The sequence below is a fragment of the Coregonus clupeaformis genome, chromosome 15 (assembly GCF_020615455.1).
Source record: "Coregonus clupeaformis isolate EN_2021a chromosome 15, ASM2061545v1, whole genome shotgun sequence".
Lineage (NCBI taxonomy): Eukaryota > Metazoa > Chordata > Actinopteri > Salmoniformes > Salmonidae > Coregonus > Coregonus clupeaformis.
The window spans coordinates 30,876,571-30,894,564 of record NC_059206.1 but is presented as its reverse complement, the minus strand read 5'-3'; the positions used below and the strand labels follow the sequence as shown (position 1 = coordinate 30,894,564).

The 17,994-nt window shown below is 41.2% G+C and overlaps 1 protein-coding gene across 6 annotated transcripts; it reads right to left on the bottom strand.

Annotated features, from left to right (window-relative positions):
• Positions 1-8,118: 8,118 nt before the first annotated feature.
• Positions 8,119-15,434, bottom strand: aggf1 (angiogenic factor with G patch and FHA domains 1). 6 transcript variants are annotated; one of them, XM_041898589.2, is made up of 16 exons: positions 15,350-15,434; positions 15,202-15,263; positions 13,731-13,939; positions 13,519-13,618; positions 13,177-13,391; positions 12,757-12,888; positions 12,478-12,678; positions 11,110-11,548; positions 10,759-10,870; positions 10,556-10,607; positions 10,336-10,437; positions 10,087-10,258; positions 9,842-9,921; positions 9,319-9,446; positions 9,081-9,180; positions 8,119-8,850 (listed from the first exon to the last, which is right to left on the bottom strand). In XM_041898589.2, exons 3-16 carry the CDS (start codon positions 13,929-13,931, stop codon positions 8,635-8,637), a joined length of 2,250 nt encoding a protein of 749 aa, XP_041754523.1. In that variant the 5' UTR covers positions 13,932-13,939; positions 15,202-15,263; positions 15,350-15,434; the 3' UTR covers positions 8,119-8,634. The 6 variants fall into 6 exon arrangements, with proteins under 6 accessions (XP_041754523.1, XP_041754525.1, XP_041754524.1 ...); XM_041898591.2 differs by having other exon boundaries at positions 15,359-15,405; XM_041898590.2 differs by having other exon boundaries at positions 15,134-15,401.
• Positions 15,435-17,994: the final 2,560 nt, after the last annotated feature.

Here is a 17,994-nt window from a genome sequence, read left to right as displayed (position 1 = left end):
TTACATTCAGCACATGGGGCCCAATTCAGACTTGAGATAAGTAGACTTAACATGGACTCAAGTAAAACATTTTTAAAGTCCATGTTAAATCAACTCAAATACCACCTTACTTTATTCTGTGCTTTGTTTAGACAGATTAGAAACAGAGAAGGAGTGAAAGACAGAAGTGGGAATTGAACCCTGACTTTTGCGGCAGTAAGATGGCACATTTTATTGGAATTTGGCGGTAGAGAGAGGGCATTCGTGTCAGGTGTGCCCTCTAGCAAACTCTATGGCTAAGTATAAAAACAGGCACGTTTAAGGGCGCCTCCCCTGTATTCAGCTCCTCCACAAACTCAGACAGGAATGAGTACACCAAAAGCTCAGGTGAAATGCAAAAAAAAAATCCAAAAAAGTATGCGTCAATAACAACGTGAGTACAAAATGTTATTACATTGAAGAAGGAAACAGAAAAGGAATTCACTCAACAAGAACATTTGTTTTGTGTAGCATTTTGGCTGCTAATGGTCGCTTATCTCTCTATAACTCAAGGCAGCATTCTGCCTTCTCCATATAGTTCTCAGCCATTAGCTTCGCCCACGACTGCCTCCTGTGAACTACAATCCCGACGCTGTGTTTTAACGTTTAGAAACTTAAATAATCAACGCTTGCGATATGGCTTTCGAAACATATGGCCCTTATCTTTCATCAGCGAGAAAAAAAAAAAAAAAAAAACATATATACACTTACTGTAGCAGTTTTGCGCAGATCCATACAGCTATGGGTATCTCCATCCAACAAAACGACACTTCCGCTACACTTCCCGAGTTACGCTTACACACAGGTGTTCGGGCGTACTAGATAGCTAATTAGCACAGGTGGTTGCCTCTTGTCTTCTGTCTGTTTTCCGTAAACAAGCGCTGTAACATGGAGATTTGGCCAACCCTATCAAGGTGTGTATCAATTTAACCATTTTTATATTTTCTCGCTGATATGTAAGATAAGGTCCTTATGCTTCCAAAACCATCCCACAAGCGATGCATCTTAATGTTCAGATTGAGCATCGGGGATCTTAACAAAACTCCCCCCTACAGAAGACTCCTTCATCCAATGACTCTTATGAGTACTGTAATGGAACTGAGAGTCATGATTAAGGGCTAATGGTTGCTGTATACCTATAGTCCAAGTCAAACAGCCATTTTGAGTCATTGATCAGTTTACTTGATGCTACATGTAGTTGTTAATTGACACATGACTAATGCCAACTGAACTTTCAACTGTCAATCATATCATCTCACTTTACTGTGATTCAATCCATTTGCACAACCTTCCATATACCGTCATCTGAAAATAAAGACAAAACATTGTCAGACTCCAGCCACCCAAGTCATAGTCCAGGGGTATTCAACTCTTACCCTATGAGATCCGGAGCCTGCTGGTTTTCTGTTCTACCTGATAATTAATTGCACCCACCTGGTGTCCCAGGTCTAAATCAGTCCCTGATTAGAGGGGAACAATAAAAAAAACACAGTGGAACTGGCTTTGAGGTCCAGAGTTGCGTTTGAGGGTCATAGACTGTTCTCTCTGCTACCGCACGGCAAGTGGTATTGATGCACCAAATCTGAAACCAACAGTACCCTGAACAGATCCTACCCCCATGCCATAAGACTGCTAAATAGTTAGTTAAATAGTTAACCAAATAGCTACCCAGACTATCTGCATTGACCCTTTTTTGCAAAAACTTTTTTGACTCATCACATACGCTGCTGCTACTGTTTACTATCTGTCACTTTATTCCTAGTTATATGTTCATATCTACCTCAATTACCTCGTACCTCTGCACATCGACTCTGTACTGGTAGCCCATGTATATAGCCAAGGTATCGTTAGACATTGTGTATTTATTATTACTTTTATTATTATGTGTTATTACTTCTCTATTATTTCTCTATTTTCTCTCTCTCTCCATTGTTGGGAAGGGCCTGTAAGTAAGCATTTCACTGTTACTCCCCACCTGTTGTTTACAAAGCATGTGACGAAGAACATGAGGTCAGAGACATTAGCATAATGGATGACTGGTGGATCGCATTGAACCCTGGGCTGAAGTTTTGTAAAAGTTTGCAAAGTGCTACTGCTAACATTAGCAGTCATTGCCTGTAATTTTTTAGATGAATGTGAAATAAAATGCCATATTTCCCTTGATTTTGAAGAATATGAATATGATAAATACCTCACAGATCGTTGAACTGTCTTACTTTATCAATATAAAAATGTGAAAAATGTCTTAAAGTTTTGTTGTCATTTGATAATTTGCAAAGAAAAGATAAAGCATTTGAAGCTTAAAAATCATATCTTCAAAAATAATCTTGTACTCATTAATTATTATCCTGGACAAGCTTAATAATTTGTATTTTCACAAAACTATATTTTCTCTTATATTTAGTTTGAGTATAATACTGTACATTTGACCATTTGGAATTACCAATGAGGAGTTTATCAGCACACCATATAAGAGCATAAAATAAACAAAAAGAAGGACTGCCATTTACAGTATTTGGAAACTCCAGAAGAAGGGATCTAATTCTACATGAAACAGGACTTGAAACACCATCATAGTGTTTTCAACCTTTTCCGGTAAGGCTCCCAGTCTTCTGCAAGGCGTTGCACAACTCTTGATTAAGTGGTGTTACAACACACCATGTCATGTTTCAGAACACCTCAGGATGAATGTTTCAGTACACCTTAAATCTGTCTCATAACCCCTTACACCCTTTTGTTTCAAAACTCCAGCAAAGTTAAGATTTTGTCTCCTTAACGTTGTTGGCAGCTCAGTTGCCACAAGTTTTAGTGTTACAAACACTTCATTTTAACAATGTAAGAAATTCCAGTAGGCATAGCCTAAAACTCATCTTTCTGGTTCATCCCCATTGTTTAAGTGAAAGACTGACAATTTATGGCATTTATGGCAGCCGGGCAAGTTGAGCCTGCTCTGTGGTTGTCCAATTAAGCAGGGGATTTGTTTTTATTGAAAACAACCAAACTGCAAAGAATTCCAGTAGGGGCATCGCAAAAGAAGTAAACATTTGTACACGCTACACTGGAAGTGTAACTTTTGGTCAGGGCGAGCAGAGTGCGGGTCACTTTCTCCTATTGCTCCGTCCGAGATACACCATCCCGCCTAGCCATGCTAGCTTCACCCATATGTGGGCCCTAACAAGCTAGCGCCAGGTTTCGTTGAAATGAATAGGAGTATCTCACTCTCTGAAAATGTTACGCGTCCTATGTAGCAGGCCAGAAAAACTGTTTTTTTTCTGCTTCCTCCCTGTTTAATTAAGAGATCAACAAGTTATGGCATTTATGCGTGTAAACAACTATTTTCCCATTATCGGGCAAGTGACCATAATCTTCGGGCAACCCAAAAATACTGCTGACTTGGCCGATGGGAAAGTGCCTTTCAGACCTTAAAGTCAATCTCTGTGTAGGGTATGACATATTGATTCATCAGTTGCAAAATGTTTTTATATGGTGTATGATGAGAACAGAGTTTTTCAAATCAGGTAACATAGTTTTCAACTCCTGGAAAAATTCCTGGCCCTATAGGGAGGATGAAAATCCTGTCAAACTGCAGCAACCTTGTACTTGTTCATATAAAACTAGACTAACAGGGGGGTTTCTGTTACACAGAAAATACACTAGAAGACAATAGAATTAACAGGGCTGAGCATGCTTTATGCAGGGTTGCATCATAAGGCCCAGGGATAGAAATGGCCAGTGCCCAGAATCCTTAGATTCCAGCCCTGTGTAGGCTATATACTGTACATCTGTAATTTAAAAGTTACAGGCGCATTAACACAGTCTAGCCCAGGGTTATCCAACCCTGTTCCTGGAGAGCTACCCTCCTGTAGGTTTTTGCTCGAACCCCAGTTGTAACTAACCTGATCAACCAGCTAATTATTAGAATCAGGTGCGCTAGATTAGGGTTGGAATGAAAACCAACAGGATGGTAGCTCTCCAGGAACAGGTTTGGAGAGCACTGATCTAGCCCATGTCATCACTATTTGTTGATTTTATTAATTCCAGTCAAAAATTTTGATAGCCTAGCCAACCGAAGTTTGAATATAAACCAAATTTGATCACATTCACATTTTCTCTTAAGACAAACAAATTGGCTATAAATACATAACGTTACCGCTTTGTTTCCCCTGGCCAGATGGGACAGGGCGCATAGAGGCTAGGTCTACAGTTGATCAGACTGATTCAGCATGTCAGATCGCTAATGTTTAGGTGTAGGATGCTACAACATTTCTGTAAAGAGTTTTTCCCGTTTGCGAAAATAATACCGGAGCAAAGTGGCGAGCGTGATCTCCTCTCTATAGACATGCCCGACCCGTGCGACCTGTGATTTCCGTGAATCTGATTGGTCAAGACACACACACACACACACACACACACAACCTGCAGCACTCTGATGAGAAGGAAATAGTGCGTGAGTTGACGAATTATGAGGCAATGCAATCAAAGTCAGTCTAAAAAACAGTAGCCCTACTTTGTCCCTGTTTTCAACGCTTTTGCACCAAAACATTTTAATTAAATCAAAAGTGGTGGGGCGCTGCCCCACCTAATTGAAAAGTGCTGGGGCAAATGCCTGCTCATCACACGTTTTCCGACGGCCCTGTCTCACATGGTGGTGGGCTATAGGACCAACACAGGCAAATGTGCAAATGTAGGTCCACTTAGATCTGGTATCTGTGGTTACCACATACCATAATGCACAGCGGCAGAGTAGAGACCCTCTCACCATGGCAACAGGTGTTAACATTATATGGGACCACCCATACGTAAAAATGTATGCACACATGACTGTAAGTCGCTTTGGATAAAAGCGTCTGCTAAATGGCATATTATTATTATTATTATATCTCCCATTGAGAGTATGCCACATCCAGGGCCTGATTAACACAGGGGCTTACAGGGCCCAAGCCCGTAGGGGGCCCTTGAGGCAAAGAAAAATTGATATGTGTATATATATACATACATACATATACATACACTACCGGTCAAAAGTTTTAGAACACCTACACATTCCAGGGTTTTTATTTATTCTTTACTATTTTCTACATTGTAGAATAATAGTGAAGACATCAAAACTATGAAATAACAAATATGGAATCATGTAGTAAGCAAAAAAAATTTAACTAATCAAAATATATTTTATATTTGAGATTCTTCAAATAGCCACACTTTGCCTTGATGACAGCTTTGCACATTCTTGGCATTCTCTCAACCAGCTTCACCTGGAATGCTTTTCCAACAATCTTGAAGGAGTTCCCACATATGCTGAGCACTTGTTGGCTGCTTTTCCTTCACTCTGCGGTCCGACTCATCCCAAACCATCTCAATTTGGTTGACGTCGGGGGATTGTGGAGGCCAGGTCATCTGATGCAACACTCCATAATATATACACACATACACACACAGTATCAGTCAAAAGTTTGGACACACCTATTCATACACTACCGGTCAAAAGTTTTAGAACACCTACTCATCCAAGGGTTTTTCTTTATTTTTTACTATTTTCTACATTGTAGAATAATAGTGTAACTAAATGTAACTAATCCAAATATATTTTATAATTTATTTTTCTCTGCAACCGCAAACAACAGGAGCCTGCCCTCAAAGAGTGTAGACAGCCTGCTGCTGCTCTGCTAATCATCAGATGGGGTGAGGAGGTAGGGGGCCCACGTTGGTAATTGGGGGGCCCTGCCTTGGTTGGGCCTATGATTTGTTAATCCAGCCCAGGCCACATCAATAACATGAATAGAAGAGGATATTAGCTAAGACTGTCTAGTCATGAACAGCAGTGGTAGTACAGTTACTTCCCACTGTAGGCCTAAACTGCAACTGTTACTGCACTGATAAATGCAACGGCTTGCAACTGTCGTGTCCGTGTGCATTATACAGGATGCAATAAAAGTGAACTGGGACTACTGGAAAGCTGTTGGGCACCTAAACAGTGTTTGCACTGTGAGTTCCTGGAAAAGCACTCCATAAATCCAATTAATTCATTAATTGATTAAGGAGGAGGAAATGTTGGATAATCTAAGCTTTCTAATCTAATCTATATGTGTGTATTGTGTATGGGTGATACAGAAGAGCCTACACCTTTAAAGTCCAGAGGTCACATATTTATGGATGGTGCACACTTGATTTGTGTTCAGGGTCTTGAGAGAGTCTTTGAAAGAGGGAAAGAGAAAGAGAGAAAGGAAACAACTCTGGCTGTTTTTGAGCCAAGAAGTGCCTATTGCCTGGCAACTAGCTTAGACCTACTGTAAATCAAACAATACCAAGGACAAAACAATCAAATTCTTGGCACAGTGGGGAAACGCTGTACACTGCACGATTCCCTCAATCTGAATAGAACCAAATAGTGTCCTATGATCTGATTATATCCAGGTTATAAAGTGTAACAGTGGGGTTACATCCACTCATAAAGAGCTTAAAATGTGTCCATATTATAACACAACCAAAGGATAATTTGGGGGGAAAACGCCACCCTTAAGGGAAATGTCTATTTTCTGACAGAAATTAGCTACATATGTGCATCTGGCTATCCTTAGGCAAACACATTTTGAAGGGAAATAAGTGGGCAGAATATTTTGTTTTTTGTTATTCAATAAAAACAGAAACTTTAGAAAGGGGGCAAAATTATATAAGTTTTGTGGCATTTTTTAGTAATTTACTCTTAAAAGCCAGTCTTAGTATCTTATTTTAATTAAATCAAATATTGGAATAGAATGACATTGCACATCTCACTATTAATATATTTTTATTTTCGCCCTTCCTGTCCAAATCTTCCTAAAGTATCTACAAATTGTGTAACTCAAAGAAGTTACTTATAGATTATTTGGACCATTGACTTGCATTGATTGACCTGGGGGCATTTTGCCCCACTGGAGGGGTTCGTTTTGCTCCAAACATACTCACTTTAAACTGATTACAATTTATTTCTAACCAAGTGTATTATTTATCTTTAGGCTCCCCTACTGGTATAAGTATATACAAAAAGTTTATAGATCTAACTTCATTAGATTTTATATATATATATTATATATTTTTTTTTCTTCTTCTAAATGACAAAATATTAGATCAATGTACCTCAATCGTTTTGTTGCAGTGACTTAAAGAGTTGAGATGAGACAGATTAAATTTTTTGTTGAGCAATCCAGGGAAAGTGTTGACATTTTCTTGGGTGACAAAGTGGTTTCTGTGAGAATTACAGGAGGGGGCATTTAACCCCAAGACACCCTTTAACCTGAGTTTAAGAGTCCCCTCTCTGCACCAATAATTAGTTCAGCTGCAGTCTCCTGCAAAACTCTTGTCATATGGTACAGTGTATAACACCAAATCAGGCCAGGGGGAACAATTATTCTATGTAAATTATGCATATGGTCTCCTATAGTAAAATAGGCTAAATAACATTAGATAAAAATACTATACATAGTCACCAAATTAATGTGTAGGTCATATCAGCAGTTTCTTTTCAAGGGCCATTCGTGGTATGCCTGTTTAAAATTCCCTAGTGATGGGTTGAAATCGCATGAGGATAAAAATTGCCTAATCAAATTGTAGTGTTGGGAGTAGTGAACTACATAGTGTTCTCTTCATCAATAATAACTCAATGGAACAGTTGCCTTACCTTTTGCGGTCCATTGGACAATTCACTTTCTACTGTCGAAGTCTGACTCATTTCTTGAACCAGGGTTATGTCCTTTGCGAGTGGTAAAACGTTGGGATTATTAATTTCGGTCTAGAAAAGCGCGAAACTGCATCCGCGGTTCTCGGTCGTTGTCTCCATCGAGTTGAGGGGTGGATGGCCAGGGACCCGAGAAATTGGCGAATTTGAAATCGGTTAAACTTCAGAGTTACTTTTTCGGGTCGGCTTTTAGGCGTGCAACCGAAGTCCTTCCATGCAGTCCTAGTGCCGCCGGGTATGAAGTTGGTGCTTGTTATGGCCATGGAAAAGTGCATGTGCGTTTATATTAGTTCTCTAGCTAGCATGATCTTCACTCCCTGAAATAAGGAGTTGATTCACTTTATTTAATGTCATTTCAAATTAAATAAAGGCCTAAAACAATGACCTCTTGTACTGCTGACAAAATCAAAGCAACATTTTATTAAGTATGATTGTACAATTTCAATGGCTGCTCAAAAAACAGTTGTTGCTTTACATTCGTTTTTCCTCAGAGTAAGACATGTCACACATTTGCATGAACGAGAACGAGGAGGTTCTTTAGCATATTAAAAAATTAAATTACATTTTAAAAAATCATGCAGAATTCTGATTAACCCAATTCTGCTTCTGCCCCTATCCCTCTCTAACCCCACACATTTAGAGTTCACACTGCACAGTTCTGAATGACTGGACAGATGGTGCTATGGTGCTATGCCACTTTAGTGCAGGTTGGAATAACATTTGAGTACCAGCACCATTCTCATTCCACTCCATTCTCATTCCAAGAAGTGGATTCAGTCAGTAAAAACAATGCAATTAGGCCACCCTGTGTCTGTCTGCAGTCAATTACCCACTTCTCCATGGTGGATTGGGTGACTGGCCTTTCTGAGATATGGACTAGAACCGTTGAGAAACATTGGATGTCACTCAATCACTTCTCCTTTAACCCAAGGTTTGGGCGCTGGGCCCTGCTCCTTCTTGACTGTGGGTGTTTCTGTCTGGCATGTGTCATTAAACCTCTCCCTGGCCTTCTCCCAGTTCCTCTGGGTCTTGGTCCTACTCAGAGATACAGCCTCGTCCACCGACACAGCAGCTCCCACCCCAAAGCCTGACTGGGACTTCCGGATCTTCAACTGGATCTACGGGAAAACCAGAATGGTAGGAAATATCAGATCAGATGTGTGAGCAAAGTGAGAAAGAACTGGGATGAAATCACAACAGGTGGAGGATATTGGTTTGAGGTTTGGTCAACTTAAACTATAGCTATTCATTAATCCCTAGTTGAAATACTGTAGAAAAACTCCCATCTCTGAAAACTGGGAATACCAGGAGGAGAACCCCAATAGAAAGGGGGAAATTTTAATATTACCGGGTCTTTCATTCCGGCTCCATCTTTGCCCAGGCCTTCTCCTTTCTTCCAGCCCATCTTCTCCAGCATCTTCCTTCCCTTGTTGACTTCACTGATCTCACTGGACAAGGAGGGAAACAAGTACAAAAAGAGACAAGACAACCTCAGATCAATCCAGGACTTGGGAACTACTAGTTCTTACATGTGCATACGTGGCACACACACTTGCAATGACTCAACCAATCGGATGGCTACGTACACGTGTACAGAGGCGGGTGCGTCATCCCGTTGAAAGACTCCCTCGCTGCCCACGGTCTGACGGCGAGACTCGGCCCGGTCCACATACCTGGGGTTCCTCAGGGCTTTATCCTCCTCATACTCAGCGCTCTGTTGGGACAGAGAGAGACGAAGGAGACACTAAACACAGTAATATACTCACTGCTCTGTTAGCGACAAGGAAAGAACGTCAACTATGGGACTGCTCAGTCTCTAGCAACTTAAATGTCAACAAGACTTGCTTGAGCAAAAACAGAACAGTTTAATTGGAGGAAAACTTCTGTCAGTAAACATCCATGTATGCACACATGACTGTAAGTCGCTTTGGATAAAAGCGTCTACTAAATGGCATATTATATTACACAAAGAAGGTAGGTGGAGATCTGATTGACAAGGACATTTCCAACAAAGGATTACCAATGGAAATGATTAATCACTGAGTAATAATACAGCAGAAGGGGACAACAGATTAAGTTGTAGTGGTGGTGGATGAACCAGTCACTTACCTTCAGGCCATATTTAACCTTCATCTGTTTCAGTTCTTTCTGTCGGAGCAGCTCCTTGTCCTCTTTGGTTGGAGCTGGACCTGGGGAACAACACATCTGGATAGTTAGAGACTGGGCCATGTGTGTGTGTGTGGCATGGGTAGCTAGGTGTGTGAGCATTGCATTAGTGTTTGGTCTTATACAGACAACTTACAAAGATGGATGCAACACATTAGTGTCCGCAAATTAATCAGGTTGTTCTGTACCTGTCTGTAGCGGTTGGTTCCTCTGGTGTTTGCTGAGGTGAGCCATGACCTGTCCGGGTTCACAGCCGTCACAGGTGTCTGTCCCTGAGTGGATGTGGAAGGACAGAACAGTCTCTCCCATCTTCACCTCATCCCCATGGGTCAGAGGGCAAGGGTCACACTTAGCGTTGGGCTGATGGGAGGGAAAACAATACTGTTACTACTTCACTTTCCAACCAAGGTGTGTGTGTGTGTGTTTGTCTGTCCCACCTGTAGGATTCGGTTGCCATTGAGGACAGTTCCATTCTGGCTCCCCTGGTCCACTAGCATGTAGCACTGTCGGTCCTGGTCAAAGTACACCTCTGCATGGAGCTGGGATTTACATAAAATATATAGACCCAATCAGTACCATTACGATTTAATTTGATGGCCTGCAGACTACTAATGCATGTAGCAGAATCTAACAAATAAATGAAATAAGTTGCCATACCTTACTGACTCCCATTTCAGATATACTGATGGCATGGTTCATATCCTTCTCCCTGAAAAGATAGACTTACTGTTTTAACGTATCTCAAAATGCCACAGGTAGTTTAAACTTCGATTTCAGAAATAATGATCTGAGCTCTCATTCCCCCTGGTGGTTAAATAGATGAACTCCTGAGCCGATTCAATCTACAGCGCTGTACTGACCTGCCAATGGTGGCTGGAGAGTCAGCTGTGATTATGAAGAGTGTTCCTGTCTGTAACACTGGAGATCTGACCACTGTCACCCTCACACAGGGCGGCCACACCACCTCAGCTACTGGGGACACGACACACACATCACATACATTGACATTACAATTCTGCTGAGCAAGATTTTAACTATAGGAAACATTGAGGAAGACAGATGAACAAATATCAGGTGGTGTTAGACTTCTGACAGAGTGCTTTGTTTCATTCTTCCTTCACCTTTAAAGAAACCCCAGTGAAAAGTGCATAGAAAGCTATAATAAGAAGTTGACTGAATAACTCTAAACTGTGTCCCTCCTCCCCTCTCACCTTCCTGACTCTCCATCTCTGACTCTGAGCTGTATTTGGTGGGAGGAGGGGAGGAAGAGGTAGACTTCCATTCTCCCTCCGACTCTGTGATCTCCCCCTCCTCAGGATCATTGTTCCCACTCGAGTCATCACTCCGCGACGCAGACACTGCTTTAGCCTTCTTCTTTTTCTTGCTGAGTTTATCTGATTTAGCCTTCTTCTTCCTCCTCCTTGAGCTGCTCGCATCATCAGAGCGCAACCCGTCCTTCCTCTTCTTCCTCTTCAGCGAGCGTTCAGCATTCTTCGACCGGCGAATCTTCAAGGAGCTTTTTTTCCGCGGAGGAGCGTCTGGAGTAAGAGACCGGTCCCTCTGCCTGCGCGAGGCCTCGCCCCTCTTGGGGATTCGCCGCTCCACCCACTCATCAAGGTCCAGCTCCTCCTCCTTTACCTTTACAAGGCCCTGTCAGTAGACAGGCAACCAATCAGAGGGGAGGATGCACCTAAAGCATCTCCAGAGAACTCCATTCACAGACACTGGAAACAAGAGGCTTTCTAGGAATTTGGACAGTGGGCTCTCTGCATCAAAACCTCCCTGTACTGTTTTGGGGTTATTTTTGGATATGGGTCTCAGTTCTCAAAGACAGTAGGCCTGTACTGCATCACAGCAAAGCCAATTTATTGACTCAAGCTGCAAAACAATGAAAGCGATCCTCAAAAACATCCTCCTGACCAGACAAAGCAGCCAAATCCCTGGCCTCTGAAACCTGCCCTTTTTTTGCACTAAAGCTGTGTAGCCTATACCTCATATCTGCAAGGGGTCTTTCTGCTGTTAAAGAATTGTTCTAAGTGTCTGTGTGAAAGATGTGAGACGTGTACCTCTACGGGAAGCTGAGTTCCAGAAATAGGAAATCTTCATGTTAGCCAGTGAGTTAGTCACGTCTTCTACCTATGACCAGAGGAATAGCATTCAGTCAACTAAACAGCAGCTGCAAGCAATAGCCAAAACTCTGTACTTGACAAAAATGTATCTGACTCTACAGCAGAAATAACCAAAACTATAGCTGCTGCAGTAAGTCTAAAATCACCCCTGCAAGTATTTGAAAACTGAGACCACATAAATCATGGTTAAAATGGATCCTAAGAAGTCAATTACAATCTCTAAACTACTGAAGGTGAGATGCTTCAGGAGCCTCATGTCTCAGGTCAGCCAATGAACACAAATCAAAAACAGTAAGGATAACAGGTCAGTTGTATACAACAGTGAGAAATGTTGAGCTAGTTAAAACATAAATTATCCCTTCTTAATCATTATTTAAAAGGAACATAAATCCAGAATTTGCTGTAATTCTCTTGTAGTGATTCTGGTTTATCTCTGGTACGGTCACCTACCTTATCATCCTGACGAGAGGTTCTCTCTGGAACTTTCTTCCACTTCCTTCCTTTCTTGTCTAGGCTCTTTATCACCTGGCTGGTCTTTGAGACAGGCTGTACAGTAGGAACCTCTATCCTGGAGTGGAACTGGTACTTGCCACTCTCTGCATCATAGTAGTAGTACATCCCTGTGTTGTTATCATAGTACAACTGACTGGCCTAGGGGAGGGAGACAGTGACGCAATTAAAGAGTGTTAAATAATGGAATAGTGATCGTGTGTGTGGGTGGTTTAGTACCGAGTCGTAGTAAAAGCCAGTGCTGTGGTCGTAGTACATCCCAGTTGTCTCATCAAACACAAAGCCAGTCTGTGTCATGGCCTGCTCAGCTGTGGCTCTCAGCATGTCAGCTATGGAGTCCGTATCCACTTCCTGCTGGAACAAACACAAGTAAAGAAAGTAAAGTTCCCAAACCGTTTTTGCACGGTGTCGGTCATCAACCTAAAACCTTCTAGTATTTATTGTGCCCTTCCAAATAGACATCATGATCATGTTTCAAGCTAATAGTCTTCTTTAGCCACGGCCCATGAAAGGAGTGATTGTGGTCACGTATTAGGGAGATCAGCACTTGTCTTCCAAAAGTAGTCTTTTGGAAGACAAGAGACACCTCACTGTCCTCAGTCAGAATAGAATGAGTGGAGGGACGGTAATCAAACTCGCCTCTGGTTGAGCAGCAGCAATACCACCCTCTACTGACACCATCGCTGTGGCTGTGTCTGTCATTGTGTCTGTAGCTGTGTCAGTGGTTGATTCTGCAGCTGTCATCACTGAGGCATCAGTGGCTTCCTGCCCCTCTGGTGTCACGGTCCCCTGCGTGTCTGTAGCCACACCATCACCCTGGTAGTAGCCTCCTCCATAGTAGTAGCTGTAATAATCTGGAAATCACACAGAGAAGGCTCAATGCATCTATCTGTGAGTGGAGCAACATAAAACCAAATGTTTCATTTAATCACAAACTGCTGGTCCTGGGAAATAAGAATGGATGGTGGTTAGATTGCTCACCAGTTTCTGACCAGCTATATTCCTCTGTCTGTGTCTCAGCTTCAGCTCTCTCTTTCGCCTTTTTCTTTCGTTCATGAATCCCTGCACTAAGCTTGTCGACCTATTGTATCAAATCATGTCAAAGAAAAAAGTATCACAGTCAGTTGTAAATTGACTCATTTGTGCATTTCACATACTTATTTAATGATGGCTAGATTGTTCTTGGTAGCTACCTGCTTCCTCAAGTCTTCATTGTAGCCTTCTGTGCTCTTCTGAAGCCTCTCAGACTTGGTCAGTTGTTTCTGTAATTTGGCCAGTTCTTTTGTGCAGGTTTTCAGTTCTTGCTGTAGCGACTCTACTTTCTGGCGAAGCTCAGCCACCTCGGAATCCAACCCCTCCTCTCCTCCACTCGCCTTCTCTCCATTTGTCGCCATACTCCCGGCTGTCATTGACACACAGGACCACAACGTGTAAAGTGATTTCTATAATATGCTAGCTTTATTATTTGCTATATTGGTATGCATTAAAGGGTAGGCCAGCTCTCAAACACTAGGCAGCATTCTGCCTTCCACCTACAGATCTCAGCCATTAGCTTCACCCACGACTGCTTCATGTGAACTATACTGTGTTTTAATGTTTAGAAACGTCAATAATCATCGCTTGCGATACGGCTTTCGAAACATATGGCCCTTATCTTTCATCAGCGAGAAAGAATCCTTCAAATTAAAATATATACACTTACTGCAGCAGTTTTGCACAAATCCATACAGCTATGGTATCTCCATCTGACAAAACTACACTTCCCAAATTAGGCTTACACACAGATGTTCGGAACATGCTAGATAGCTAATTAGTTTTCTGTCTGTTTTCTGTAAACATGCGCTGTAATATGGAGATATGGCCATGTGGGAACACTAACCCTAACAAGGTGTGTATCTATTTAACCTTTAGATTGAAAAAAAATGACCACCTTCCGGAGACACTTGAAACCTTACCTCTTTAAGGAATACCTGGAATAGTTCAAAGTAATCCTTTTTTTAAGTGGTTGTCCCACTGGCTATCGTAAGTTGAATGAACCAATTTGTAAGTCGCTCTGGATAAGAGCGTCTGCTAAATGACGTAAATGTAAATTTCTCGATGATATGAAGTTAAGGTTCTTATGCTTCCAAAACCCTACTGCAAGCGATGTATGTTAATGTTCAGCCCGAGCGTAGGGGATCTTAACAAAACTCCCTCTTAGAGAAGACGCCTTCATCCAGTGACTTATGTGTAATGGAATGGAATGGAATTAAGAGTCATGATCAAAGGGTAGTCCTAGTTACTATGTAAAAGCTAGCGTTGTTATCGCCATAATGACTTGTGGGCTTCCTGACCATAATAGCTGTTAGGCCAGGCTTTAATCCGTTTCTTTTTAATAAAGGTGCCTTGTATTTCCAGAATGTTTAATAAACTGTAATTTGAATTTACCTGACACATGCGCAAAACCATGTATGCAATTCGCATGCTTCAGGCGTGAACAAACCGTGAGAGCCACGCACAGACCGAATTCTGCTATAGATATTGTCTCCAATTACCAACGGTATAAGGACGAACCAAGCGGAAAACCTGTATAGTAAGTTAAAATGAGTTAGCTTACCATATCAATGAATGAAGGCGCGAACGCTAGCTATCTGCTAACATGTTGTTAGCTGTGGATGGTCTTACCGATTCGTTTGTTTTCTTCGCTTGGACGATCGCCCTCGTTTCTCTCCGCAAAGAATATCAACCTGAAAGATTAACATAAACATATTGTAACCACCATGCATTGCTGACACACCCGACCACATGTTTTGTTGATAATAAAGAAAGTTACAATTGGTACAGTTGATGTGTTTACAATCCACTTCGACCGTGGCCGCCATTTTTTCAAGAGACGTAATTCTATCTTCTTCTACGGTACAAGAGCCACCGCTGGCTTAGAGCGCCACCCGTGGTTTGGAGTTAGAATAGGTCGAGTATTTGGAAATAACTAATTATCTCTGGTTGAATAAAAAATACACACTTATTTCAGAGGTTTGTGTTCTCAAAAATAGGTGATGGTATCGAATATCAGTCAAAACATGTTAGGCTGTAGAAATGTAAATACTACTGCACTCACTTTACTGTCAATAAATACTTCCACATAAAGACCAGCAGGGGTCATGACGAGTATGGCTGTTGAGATTATGAGCAAAGTGTGTGTTGTTTGGAAACTCTGCCAAGCATTGCTTTCCATTTCTTGACTGTTCGAAATCCAAACATTAGGAAATTAAACTTTTAAGTGTTGTCTCCAGAGTAAAGTTGAACAACTTCAACAAATCACACAAATGACAAAATGTGTGTGTGTATATAAATGAACACCAAGTGGGCCTACAGGTGAGAAACTCCATTAAAAGTGACACACTCTTCTTTTTCTCAACACCTGTGAATAACACTTTCCCTTTAAGTCCAAGTAGCGGCTAATGAAGAGTCATAAGCCCTATTCACACGCTACTTGTATTACTAGAATGTCAGTTATGTAATTATTACCCCAGCATGTCTATTTTCCCAGAGGATGATTCAAACGGTATTAGTTTTACCAAACTGCCTCCTGTTATATATTTTTCTCATTAAAAATGAACTGTTATGCCTGAAGCCTGGAGGCTGTCCTAGGCGTGAAGATATTTCAACTTGTCTAGGGATAGCCTAATATTGGCTTTCAATTTGGAGAAAGTCAAAATAATGTAAATACGAACCATTAACTGTATGCAGACATTTAATTAACTGATGTATTTGGTACAATAATATCCTCTTAATGTTTTAAAAGAGAAATAGGCACTGGGAAAGTTAATATGACAAAACAGATCATCCATCTGTAGGCTATGTGCATTAGCACTTTGTTTTAAGCATACATTTGTTCCCATGTTCTTACCCAAACTGTGAGCAGCACCTGTTAAATGCTGTTATACCCCTCAAAACACAGGGATGACGATTTGCATGGGAGAAGTATTATCAGAGGACCTTGAAGTTTGCAGAAAAAAATTAGGTTAATCTGGCTGGAATTATTACTCTCCCACCATGTGAAAATTACTGACATGGCAGATTCGCACAGGACTAAAATTAAGGATGTGGTGTTTTGGGCACCCGACCTTCCCCAGTAAAACTCATCCCATCAGAATACACACACATACTAATGAATGTGACTTCCTGTTACTCACTGAGAGGAAGAAGTCAGTCGTCTTCTAATTGAATGGAAATACAGGCTTAATTAGTTGACTCATTTTACAGGTGGAGATAATGGAGGAAGCATAGAGGGCCGGGGAGCACACACACACACATACACACACACATACACACACACACACACACACACACACACACACACACACACACACACACACACACACACACACACACACACACACACACACACACACACACACACACACACACACACACACACACACACACACACACACACACACACGAAGTGTGATGATGAGTGATTCATGTCATGCACAAACCATTAGATTTAATGCACTCCAACTCCCTAAATTGGTATTTGCATTCCAGGCGTAGTGATGACCTCATTGTGTTGCTGCTGAACGTTCAAGAGGCTTCAAGATACAAGATACTTCTATCTGCCTCTCTCATACACACACACACACACACGAACACATGTGCGTACTCCTCTATCCCTCCCTATTTCCTTCCACCCTTGTGTCCTTTAGCTCTTTCCCTCCCTCCATACTTCCATTCTTCCCTCCATCCCTTCCTGTACTCCACACTATGGGGTGTTAATCCCTCTGTTTTCTGCCCAGACAGCAGAAGTGTGTAGATTATCGTGTTACTCCGTAAACAGCTTTTAGTTTCCCTAAATCAGGATTCTGCATGCTGGTTCCTAGTCAAATGAATTCACCACACTTCAGTGGTCCAGATACACTTGGCACTGTGGGGGTGTTACATGTTATGCAGGGATTTTTCTGCCATTGAAATCATTGAAGCTTTTTTTTCCGGCGACCTAAATCCAAACAGTGTAAAATATATAAATTATATAAAGTGCCTTCAGAAAGTATTCATACCACTTGACTTATTCCACATGTTGTTTGAGTTCCAAATTGATTAAATATATATATTTCTCACCCGTCTACACACAATAGGCCATTATGATTATTATTATTAATTATTAATGACAAAGTGAAAACATGTTTTTAGAAATGTTTGCACTTTTATTGAAAATGAAATACAGAAATATCTAATTTACATAAGTATTCACACCCGAGTCAATACATGTTAGAATCACCTTTGGCAGCGATTACAGATTTAATTGTAATTTTTTGTCAACAATCTACACAAAATACTCTGTAATGTCAAAGTGTAAGAAAACTAAAAAAAAAAACATTTATGGAAAATAAAATACTAATATACAGTGGGGGAAAAAACTATTTAGTCAGCCACCAATTGTGCAAGTTCTCCCACTTAAAAAGATGAGAGAGGCCT

Excerpts from the sequence above, each read along its gene's own strand:
- aggf1 (XM_041898589.2), bottom strand. The coding sequence starts at position 13,931 with ATGGCGACAAATGGAGAGAAGGCGAGTGGAGGAGAGGAGGGGTTGGAT. Across the intron at positions 10,259-10,335 it reads ATGGCAACCGAATCCTACAG|CCCAACGCTAAGTGTGACCC; the intron begins GTGGGACAGACA and ends CCCTCCCATCAG. Across the intron at positions 9,922-10,086 it reads GAACCAACCGCTACAGACAG|GTCCAGCTCCAACCAAAGAG; the intron begins GTACAGAACAAC and ends GTTGTTCCCCAG.